Source organism: Schistocerca cancellata, chromosome 1 (genome assembly GCF_023864275.1).
Source record: "Schistocerca cancellata isolate TAMUIC-IGC-003103 chromosome 1, iqSchCanc2.1, whole genome shotgun sequence".
NCBI classification, from domain to species: domain Eukaryota; kingdom Metazoa; phylum Arthropoda; class Insecta; order Orthoptera; family Acrididae; genus Schistocerca; species Schistocerca cancellata.
In genome coordinates this window covers 148,806,065-148,817,705 of record NC_064626.1, presented here as the reverse complement: position 1 = coordinate 148,817,705, position 11,641 = coordinate 148,806,065, and the positions used below count along the sequence as shown (strand labels likewise).

Genomic DNA, 11,641 nt, shown 5'->3' with positions numbered 1-11,641 from the left:
CATCCACATTTATTCACTTTTAGAAAGTATCTGATCGGATTTCTAGTACTATATGCGCCGACAGCCCGTCGACGCCAAGGTATTTTTCTAGTAAGATTATTCTTTGGAATAACAGAGAGACATAGATGTATTCTCCATGGTTATTATAGAGAGAGAGAGAGAGAGAGAGAGAGAGAGAGGGAGTACAGCTTCGGAAGTATCTGTCGGAAGATTGTCGGGTTGCTAAAAGAGATATTTGCTCTTCTTCTCGCTAAAACGAACTAGTAAAGTTTGTGCCACTAGCGTGTTATTGGTGGATAGAGAAAAACGGTAAACGAAAATTACGTAAGACTTGGAATCAACAGAAAACGGAACATGTAATGGAGATGGACTGAATATACTATTTTCCTCAGAAATAAGGTTTGTGACCCTTTTATTCTAGGGTGAATGACGAATGAGTTCTCTGTCTGAATCATTGATGATTGTATTGGCCCTGTAATTAGTGGGGAAGTTTCAGCTGTGACGAAGAGAGCCTGCAGTCTCCGAGTTTTGATAAAATCGTCCAAAAAGGCTTCGTCCACATCTGAAATTCTAAATCTGTCGTAAAATGAACGAATTGTTCAAACGATCGATTTTTCCCAACTGAATGCAGCGCTTAACAATAATAACAAATGTAAAGATCTTTTCCAGCAAACCAGCCGCTGAATATTAAGACGAAGGGCTCCACCAGAGATTCTATTGGGCTGATTCCACGTAAATAAAATAATAGGTTTAAAACTGTACACAGATAAAGGACACAGATAAAGGACACACACAGAGAGAGAGAGAGAGAGAGAGAGAGAGAGAGAGAGAGAGAGAGAGAGGGAGGGAGAGCGAATGAAACTCGAGAAAATACTCAGAATCCTCAATTAGCATAATTGTTTGCCTGTCTTATCACGGATAAGCCCAAAAGATAAAACAGGAGGCCCTAACTGTATTGTACCGATTTATGTGAGAGTGAAGGGCTAATAAAGGCGACAGATACACCTCTGTACAGACAAAACATTACACCAAGTTAGCGGCAAGCTGCATTCACATACTTTAATCAATTACAGTAGAATTCATTATAGCCTCCTTGGATTTAGGGTATGCAGGCCGCCCTTCCTCCCTACTACCACCGGGAGTCCGCTTCCGTCAACTGCTCCATTCTCTTTCCTTCCGCTTTCCTAAAACTTTCTTGACAACTTGGGGTACAGCACCACCTTGGCTCCGTCCCCGAACCTGCCTGCTCCGTGATCTTTGTCAGTTTCCCAAGGATGGTACCCCTTCACTTGTTTATCGTCGGGCATTTTCTGCTCTATGCATCGTTTGGTGTAGGGAGTGCCTATATTGTTGGTGACACCCCAAATCGATTTCGGCTTCCCGACCAGTGTTCGGCTTATACTGCGGAGCTTTACGCTGTTCTCCAGACTGTCCAATACATCCGTCGCCATCAGCGGATACAGTATGTTATTTGTTCAGAATCTCTCAGCTCTCTCCTCAGTCTCCAAGCCCTCTACCCTGTCCACCCTCTGGTCCACCGGATTCAGTACTGCCTACGCTTGCTCCACTTGGGGGGCGTCTCGGTGGCGTTCCTCTGGATACCAGGACACGTCGGTATCTGTGGAAATGAGGCGGCCGATACAATGGCCAAGGCTGCAGTCTCTCTTCTTCGGCATGCTATTTGCGCGATTCCCTTCGCCGATCTACGGAGTGTTTATGTCGTCGTGTTGTTCTTTTATGGCATGCACATTGGTCGACACTTCCCCATAATAAATTGCGGGACGTGAAAGCTCTTCCCTGTGCTTGGACCTCTTCCTCCCGAACGCGTCGTCGGGAGGAGGTAATTTTAACTAGACTCCGGATAGGGCACTGTCTCTTTAGCCATCGACATCTTTTCAGCGGTGATCCTCCCCCACTCTGTCCCCACTGCTCTCATCTGTGGACTGTAAGACACCTTTTACTTGAGTTCCCCTATTTTACTCCGTTAAGCGTCCGTCTACAGCTGTCGCCCGATATTTCTTCCATTTTAGCAGATGACACGCGCTCAGCCGATCGCGTTCTCGAGTTTATTAGTGCCAGTGAGATGACGTCAGTCATTTGAAGCTCTTTTTGGGGACAACCAACCCCCTTCTGTACTGGATTTTTAAGCTTTCCTTCTGCATTTAATTTCTCCAACTTTTTGAGTTTCGTTTCCATTGCTGCTGGTTTCCATTTTCGGTTTTTACCTTTTCCTAAGCCACAGACCGGGCGCTAATGACCATAGCAGTTTTGCGCCCTAAAACCAAAACAAAACAAAAAAAAAGCAAGAATATCTGGGTGTCGTAATTTACATGTAAAGCACAAATATTACGAACTGTTGCTTCAAACAGGTGTCTCTGTGCGTCATATAATTACTGAGAACGCTGTGAGAGATCAAATGGCGGATCAGTAACGCTGTGTTCCAGAATCACCCGCAATGGAATCCGTTACCAAGGTAGAGGAAACTGCAGCTGTCGACTTAGACGCCTTACTGGACGCTGGGGAGGACGCCACGGTGACTCTCGTGCCAGGAGAGACGCGGCTGATGGCGCGCAGGGCCGTCCTGGCAGCGAGGAACCCCGTCTTCAGCGCAATGTTCAGCCACGACACGCTAGAGTCCAGCAGCAATGAGCTCACCATAACAGACGTGGAGGGTCCGGTGCTGAGAGAGCTACTGGCCTACTGCCACACACTGAAGACTCCACATCTGTCCAGCATGGCTCCCCAAGTTCTGGCAGCAGCAGACAAATACGATTTGTCGGGATTGAAGACAGAGTGCGAGCAGCAGCTGGCTTCTCTGCTGACTGTGGAGTCAGCGGCGGCCACAGCTGTGCTCGCTGTCAGGCACTCGTGCCCCAGCCTCGCGAAAGCCGCCGTCGCCTTCATAAAGGCCAACTTTCAGGTGCTGGCCACTCAGGGTTGGGCTGATGCTGTGCACAACCAGCCCAAGGATGTGGTCGAAGTGTGTCGGCTACTCGGGCAGCCACCTAAAGAAATCAGGTAAGCACAAGCATAAGAACAAGATGATAATCTGTGTTTTCGAACGCTAGGGGTGTGTGTGTGTGTGTGTGTGTGTGTGTGTGTGTGTGTTTGTGTGTGTGTGTATTTGTGTATTTGTGTGTGTGTGTGTGTGTGTGTGTGTGTGTATTTGTGTGTGTGTGTGTGTGTGTGTGTGTGTATTTGTGTGTGTGTGTGTATGTGTATTTGTGTGTGTGTGTGTATGTGTATTTGTGTGTGTGTGTGTATGTGTATTTGTGTGTGTGTGTGTATGTGTATTTGTGTGTGTGTGTGTGTATGTGTATTTGTGTGTGTGTGTGTGTATTTGTGTGTGTGTGTGTATTTGTGTGTGTGTGTGTATTTGTGTGTGTGTGTGTATTTGTGTGTGTGTGTGTATTTGTGTGTGTGTGTGTATTTGTGTGTGTGTGTGTGTATTTGTGTGTGTGTGTGTATTTGTGTGTGTGTGTGTATTTGTGTGTGTGTGTGTGTATTTGTGTGTGTGTGTGTGTGTGTGTGTGTATTTGTGTGTGTGTGTGTGTTTTTTTTTTTCTAAGCCTACAATGTTTACCATTGAATTACGTAGATGTGTCTGTGCTAGGAAATGTACCTTCAGTGAAGGCTACAAAATTAATTTGGTGATAGCTCACAAAGCTTTTGTTGTCTTTTCATGACAGGTACAACAGATCTATGAAATTAAATGTTTGTTACGAGATAATGTAACAAAAATGTGGGAAGAGCCAAATGTTTTATAGCTTCAAGAATTGCTTTGATCTCTAAGCAATTAATAATTTCTTGCAGTCGCTAGTTCTTTTAAACCAAATGTGTATGTAGGTTTTGGCATTATGCCAGTTCCGAAAAAAAGACATGTTGACTGTGTTCTCAGCAGGAGACGTTCATGTTGTGAGTACACAGGTGTGCTACGTAGCAGGGAAACACACAGTAACCTCTGCAGATTGTGCTCAGGCAGGCGAGTGCTCGGGATTTTTTCTGCCTGATGTAAAGCTCACCACAACCATCTTGACGAAAAGTTGGGTCTAGTTGTTTGGTGTCACAGATGCTATTGATAATGAGATACTTCTGACTGGTATTAAGCTGGGTAACGAGAAGTCGAAAATGAAGAGTATGTCGCTCCTCACCAGCACCAGGAACATAACGGTATGCTGCAATATGAGACAATGAGAGCAGCAATGTATCTACAACTTATCATTTCTCACGATGCCCTGATGTAAATGGTGACATGTCGCAAATTCTGGCTTCCTCCCTTCAACCAGTTCCATGTCTCACAGTACACATTCAACAGCCAGGTGGACAGCTTTGAGCAAGCAGGTGAAACTCTGCGTCTGCACCCGCCAGCAGCGTTGCTTCTGCCAGCCCCAGCTTCAACAAACATGTCATGGAAAGCCAACGAATGTGGGCAGCTATGAGTTGGTGATAGCACTTTCTACTTATGATCACGATGTACTTTTCAATGTATTCAAAATTCCATACATCCTGCCTCAGTGCGTCTACCACTGTGCAGTATAGTCTTACAACTTTGCCTGTTGCATTATTTGTTTCTATTTTCTTAGTGCATGTATACTGTATGCCATCAGTTTTCATAGTTAAATTATTTTGATAACCCTGAGCGGTACAGGGGGAAATTTACATCAAGCTCCAAAGAGTCAGGTTACATACAGCAGATATCTAGTAGGCAAGGTACTGTAAGCACATGTGCTCATATGCTCTGTGTTCACCCACAACACCCTCATGACATCACAGCAACACCGAAGCTTTGAGCAGCGTCCACACAATACTTGGTCTTCTTACCACATTTCTCTGCTTCTCTGTTTGGGAGTGACCTAGTAATGGTGCTGTAGTAGGTACTCATTTCTGTAACAGTGATGCTGTTTACAGAAGCAGTTGACAAACCTCAGCGCTCCTGTCTTGCATGAAGTTTTCTATGGTGCTACTAATAACCTTCCAGTGAATGCCACTAACTTAGCCCAGACAGGTTGCTCATGTGGTATTGTAGGAATGTGACTCCGCCTGGGCCTCAACTTTTTCACCGTTTCAAAGTGAAATGAAGGACGAGAGATTGGGTTCAATGTCTGTTCCTCCCTTACGACCTCTTGAAGCGTCTCGGTTTTTTGCTCGCCATGCAATCCAAATGTCTTCTGAACTTCCTCTCTCACTATCTGACGAAGAACACTTGTGAAATCAGTTTCTTCCACCATCACAGACATCGATACGACGTTTGGAAGCCGTTCAAACTTCTTGTGTGTAATTCTTTTTTGAGGCATTGTCTCGATATACTGGCACCCTTTTATGCAGTCGTCTGCTGTCGGAACCTCCTGCAGGAGTAGGGCTTGATACATGTCCTCAGCAACACCCTTCATGAAATGTGCAACCTTATCTTCCGCCTTCAGTCCAACATCCACTATTTTACACAGCTCCAAGACGTCTTGAATGTAGGCTGCTGTAGTTTCTCCTGGTTGCTGTGCCCTGCACTTCTGTTTATCTGCAGCCTTGCACTTCTGTCGTTGTTTCTCCGAAATACCTGCGCAGTTCCGTCTGGAATACTGTCCAGCTTGTGAACTTGTCCTCGTTGTTCCTATACCATTGCTTGACAGTGCCCTCAAAGGAGAAAAATACGTTAACAAAACGCACTGTGTCATCCCATTTGTTAAATTTGGCTATACGCTCATATACCTTCAGCCACTTGTTTGGATCAGGGCCATCGTCACCAGAGAACCCGGAAAGATATCTCATGGGGTGTCACACAGTTGCTGTCCTCGTAAAGTACTCGTCTTCTCCTGTCTCCGATGGACTGCGATCTGTTGAATATGGCTCGAATTCAAGTTTCTCGCCACGTTAACGGCGGCTCTGTCGTGGCCTGATTGGAGCCACTCTGTCGTCCATAATGTGCGCTATCACACGCAAGTTCCAATACCCAGCGTCTCTACCACAATAATGTCACTTAGAAGAAGATGTAATTAGATTAATGACTAACATTATCTTCACTTAACGAAGATTTACTCAGCATTTGCAGATACAAGAGCAAGGAGCCAACTGCCTCCGGCTAGAACACAAACAGTATTTATACAGCTACAGAACATTCCAGTACAATGATCCATGACATTTGTGGATACTTGTAGAATGTATTCGAACCGAATATAGAAATTATTATTGTACAGTCCAGGTGAGTTTTGAACTCACGACCCTTCGTACAGCAGTTTAGTATCATAACCTCTACACCTCGGTGCTAATTTGCACGGAATACTCAGTGTAAGTCCTAATCGCATCCCTGACAGTTTTTGATAATTCGAAGGCATTTTCGCCAAAATTGTCTCTGGGTTCTGTTAAGGGTGGGGAAGCGTACACAGTCCACAGAAGCTCCTAGCTTGCTTTTGTGATATTTGTTTTTACCGTCTTGAAAAACTCTAAATCACTCTCTAGTCCCTCCAAGTAAGTCAGTATCAGATTATAATCGCTAGTTCTCTATCCTGAGGTGACTTCCCAGTGAACATACCTACAAGCTGACACACTTGTGCCGGCCGTGGTGGCCGAGCGGTTCTAGGCACTACAGTCTGGAACCGCGCGACCGCTACGGTCGCAGGTTCGAATCCTGCCTCGGGCATGGATGTGTGTGATGTCCTTAGGTTAGTTAGGTTTAAGTAGTTCTAAGTTCTAGGGGACTGATGACCACAGCAGTTAAGTCCCATAGTGCTCAGAACCATTTTTTTTGACACACTTGTAAATGTAACGTCTACGTTGCTTTCTCACGTCCTGTCTTTCCAGGATGATTGTGCACATATACTGTTAAATCAAAACATTATGCCCGCTGCCCACCGTTAGGTTGAATGCTGTATCGGGCAGAGGCGAATGGGCAGTCATTATAGCGAAGATTCGGGACCTAAATGCGCAATTCCACCGATACAAGCAGTTTTGACAAAGGGCTCATTGTTGGGGCACTGCGGCTGGAAGCGAGAATCTCTGAAAAGGCGCAGGAGGTCGCCTGTTCGCCTACTGCTGTCGTGATCACCTTTGTAAAGTGGTTGAAGCATGATTTTGGACGACCTCGTCTAATCAGAAAACGTAGAGGTCGGGGGAGCCCTCCTGTGCAATTCTATACAGGTAGCGATCTGTGGTAGGTCTGACGACACAGTGCTGGTGCAGGCACAAGTGTTTCGGAGCACATCGTTCAAAGGCCATCGTCGAACATGGAGCTCCACGTCACATGACCCCTACGTATTCCTGTGTTGACCAAACGACATAGTCAGTTACGATTGCAGAGGGCACAGCATCACCGAGTTTTCACCGTGGATCAATAGAAGCATGTGGCCTGTACAATGAATCGCATTTATTGTTACACCAGGTCGATGGTTGGGTCATTACACGCTGTCATCCAGACACGAAACATGCACTGCACCATAGATGCCTTGTGTTAAGAGGTACATTGAGTTGGGCTTCAACTAGACTTGTGATGGTAATAAAAGGTATCATGACGGCTGTGAACTACGTCAAAATTACGGACCACCTGCAACGCTTCATGCTTGAAGTCTCACCCTACGGCGATGACATCTTCCAGCAGGATAACCGTCAGTGTTGCAAAGTCAGAATCGTGCTGCAGTGAAATCACACAGTCTTGGCCAGAAAATGTGCCAGTCATGTATCCATTGGAACACACATCGGGAGCCACCTGTGTGCCAGTAGACAGCCGTGTCTTACTTTGCAGGAATTGCTTCACCAGGGCATAGACATCTGGTGCCACATACGAGGGTATTCCCAAAAGTAAGGTCTCCTATGTTTTATACGTACATAGACCTGTTTATTTCTAGAATGGTTTACATTAGTTTACGGATTGAATATTTAGCTATTTTTGGACATAATCGCCATTTCTGTCGATGCATTTTTGTAGACCCTGTGGCAGTTTTTGTATGCCCATGTCATACCAGCTCGCCACCGCGCTGTTCAGAAAGTTATGAATCTCTTCTTTCACCTCGTCGTCGGAGCTGAATCGCTTTCCGGTCAAATGTTCTTTTAACCTAGGGAACAGGCGACAGTCACTGGGTGCCAAGTCAGGACTATAGGGTGGGTGGGTGATTATGTTCCATATGTAGGCCCTTGCTCAACACTCCTCTTCTCCGGTTCTGAATTGCCCGTTTTAGTTTTTTCAGAGTCTCACAGTACCTGTCAGCGTTAATTGTGGTCCCAGTGGGCATAAAGTCGACCAACAATACCCGTTTCCGATCCCAAAAAAATAGTTGTCATGACTTTACCGGCAGACTGCGTGTGCTTGAACTTCCGCGGCTTTGGCGAAGAAGAATGCCGCCACGGGCGTGATTGTTGCTTGGTCTTAGGTGTAAAGTGGTGTGCCCACGTTTCGTCACTCGTCACAATTGAGTCCACAAAGTTGTCCTGTTCGGCTGCAAGGCGGTGAAGAAATGCGCGGGAAGCATCAACCCGTTGCCACATGTGGTCCTCAGTCAGCATGCGTGGCACCCATCTTGCGCACACCGGTAGTTCAATGTTTCCGTTAAAATTCTGTGAGCGGTGCTTCGGGAAACCTCAGGAACAAACATGCAGAGATGATCCAGTGTGGTCCGCCGATCTTGACGCGTGCTTTGCTCAACCTTCAACACTGTCTCCTCAGAAACTGACGGTCTCCCGCTCCTTTGTTCGTCGTGAATTTCGGACTGACCAACTGCAAACTCTCTACACCACTTACGAACATTTTTGACATCCATGCACGACTCACCGTACACTTACGTCAATTGGCGATCGATTTCAATCTGTGCAGTGCCCTTTGAGTTCAAAAACCGAATAACTGCGCGCAGTTCTCATTTGACGGTTACATCAAACGGGAGCTCTATTCTCAACGGCTGCCAAGCCAAGACTGAGCTCCTCAGTGCGACGTTTGCATGTTTACACACAGGGCGTGAAGCACTCTTCATAACAATGACCAACTGCCACACAGAGTTCTGTACTTATAAAAAAAATAGGAGACCTTACTTTTGGGATTACCCTCTTACTTCAGTGACTTTTAGAATCCATGGCAATCAGAATCTCTGTTGCACTGTGTTTGAAAAGTCGAATAACACGCTGTTAAACATGTGGTCATAATGTTTTGGCTCATCGGTGTAAAACTGCAGCTCGAGAACAGCCTCCGTAATTCATGACCCCTATCATATAGTGTTGCACTGTGGCACGACACAGATTTAGTATCTGCTTCAAGACCAGTTACAATTAGCTTAACATAATGTGTCTGAAAAATGTCCTTCAGCTTTTGAATGTGTATAAATATTTCATTGCTGAAAGTTCATGGTGAGAGTAAATCCACTGGTATCCTCATTAATATCTTGGTTGATCATGGTATGATAATCATACAACTAACGGAATTCCGTGGGATCTCCTGTTGGGAACTACTACATCTGCCATTGAGCATCTCCCCTTCGTTGTGATTTACGCTCTTTGGGCGTCTTGGAGATTCTTCCTTGGTGGAGAGTACGCTTCCAGAACACATTGAATATCTGTTGGTCCGAAGGCTCTTGTAATTCGTGTAGCAGCGTCAGGATGTGCATAGCGTTCAATTGTGGTGGATTGTGAGTGAGTATGAAAGTAACGACGCAGACATGACTTTCTATGATCAAATGCCATGCGTTGATATGTGATAAGATTTGTGTGTAAAGTTGTAAATGAGATTCCTCTTCTCCTTTCTGCATGCGTTTTGACTGAGTTCTTTACTCTTGCCTGTGCATGATGGAAGAGTCACTGTTTTAACTGAATTTTGTCCACTAATTCGGGGAAAGTGAAGGTCAGGAATTCACACATTGGTGTCACACACTCACTAGATGTCTTAAGATGTGTGTAGACTAACCAGCTTCTCTATTCCAGAGAAACTTATCACCATAGCTATCATACAAACGTTCAGGATCTACTTGCGTTTTATACTTCTACAGAGATAAAGGATTAATCACTTTGGGTGGCAGCGTCCAGCATGCGTTTTCAGTTGGGAGAAAGAGATGGCATTTCAGCAGAGCTGTCTGTCTGAATGACACCAAACAGCTGTCATTTGCTAATCACGTGCAAGGCCCTTTTAAATTTAAAGCCAGTAGTTCTCTCTTAACCGCTTAGATGGCGATTTATGCTTCCTAGATTTGAGTGCAGTATTTTCTGTATCTGCTAGTTCATTCGTGGACTGAAGTACTGAGTTAGTGTGATTCTCAGTAATCTGCCCCATGTAAGTATTTTCAATAGCATTTGTTAAGTAAGACAAATTCTATTGTTCGCAGTACTTTTTTCACCTGCTTTTTGCAGGGTAGGCACACAGCTAGACTCATTTCCCTGGAAAAGTTACTTCTTTCACTGTCTTCTTCCCACATATTATCTTAGCCGAAATACAGAACACACACACGTCCATAACCAAAGCACTTCAGACGTGTAATTGGCATACAGTAATCGTAAACAGATACTGCAGGAGACTTCTGTTGTTCAACCACTCTCTTTGTCATAACAGCAGACACTTCTGCCACGTGATGTAACGTGGCTTTTCCTCTAACGCATTTCGTAAATGAAAGGAAAAGATCATTAAAATTTTCTCGATCCATTTCTCTGTCAAAGGTTAGCTCGTAGACATGTCATGAGCGCCTAATTGGGCATGCTAGTGGGAATTTCGTAAAGGGTGACCGACGGGCTATTTTTCTATAGTGCCTCACAGCTGATCTGAGTTTTTAAATACTCATGTTCGACTAATGTTTTGCAGTCCTGTACATGGACCACATACAATGTTAAGGCTTTCTTAGTAGGATGAATGCTGTTACTTTTTACTTTCTCATTTTGTGGAGCTCCCCCTGCGGGTCCGGGGATTAGAATAGGCCCGAGGTATTCCTGCCTGTCGTAAGAGGCGACTAAAAGGAGTCCATCCCCCTCACGGGGGTGGTTAGCGCCTGCGTCCGGAGACGGACGGTTCCTCGACCTATTATTGTGGTCTTTTTGGTTTTTCACTTCTCGTTTCTTCCTTCCTTTTGTTGGTTCCTTTCTTTGCTCTTCTCCACCTCACTGTCTTCCTTACTCTTTCCCTTGACTTCTCCTTGCCTTCTCATTGCCTTCTTCTCCTTGCCTTCTCTGGTCTCCGCCTCGGCGTTTGAGACAGTCTGTCCTCTTTCTCCCTCTCTCTTCTTTTTCCTCTTCTTCCTTCCTCCCTGTGCGTGCCTGAAGGCCGACCCACGCGTTCCCACGCGTAGCCGGTGACGGGGTAACGCGTAAGTCCCCGCCCTGGGTAGACATGTAAGGCACGCGCGTACCCCCTGGTAAAGGCCAGGCCCGGGAGGGGTGATTGCCTGAGCTGACACCTTCTGACCATGCCGATTGGTCCCTCCGTCTGTTTCTCGGGAGGTGTGACCTGAGGTGTAAACATTCACCTAAGGCGGGAGTGCCCTCTGAGAGGGTCCCCACAAGGAAGGAGCGCGCCATCGGAGACGCTGGCAATCATGAGGGATTCCTCCGCAATGGATTCTACTCCATCTCTCTCGACTTTGACCCAAAAACGGAAACGTGACCAGCCAACAGTGACAAAAGTACTACCGCCTGCCCCACAGTTCCTCGTAGTTTCTCGATCGGAGGACGGAAAGGATTTTTCCTCTGTCAA

The 11,641-nt window shown here is 45.8% G+C and overlaps 1 protein-coding gene across 1 annotated transcript in view; it reads left to right on the top strand.

Moving 5' to 3' along the window:
- Window positions 1–2,455: 2,455 nt before the first annotated feature.
- Window positions 2,456–11,641, top strand: part of LOC126118349 (speckle-type POZ protein-like) — a 30,292-nt gene continuing 21,106 nt past the window's right edge. Inside the window, exon 1 of the mRNA XM_049915053.1 lies at window positions 2,456–3,018. Coding sequence (XP_049771010.1) covers window positions 2,456–3,018 — 563 coding nt within the window. The remainder of the gene's footprint in view (window positions 3,019–11,641) is intronic.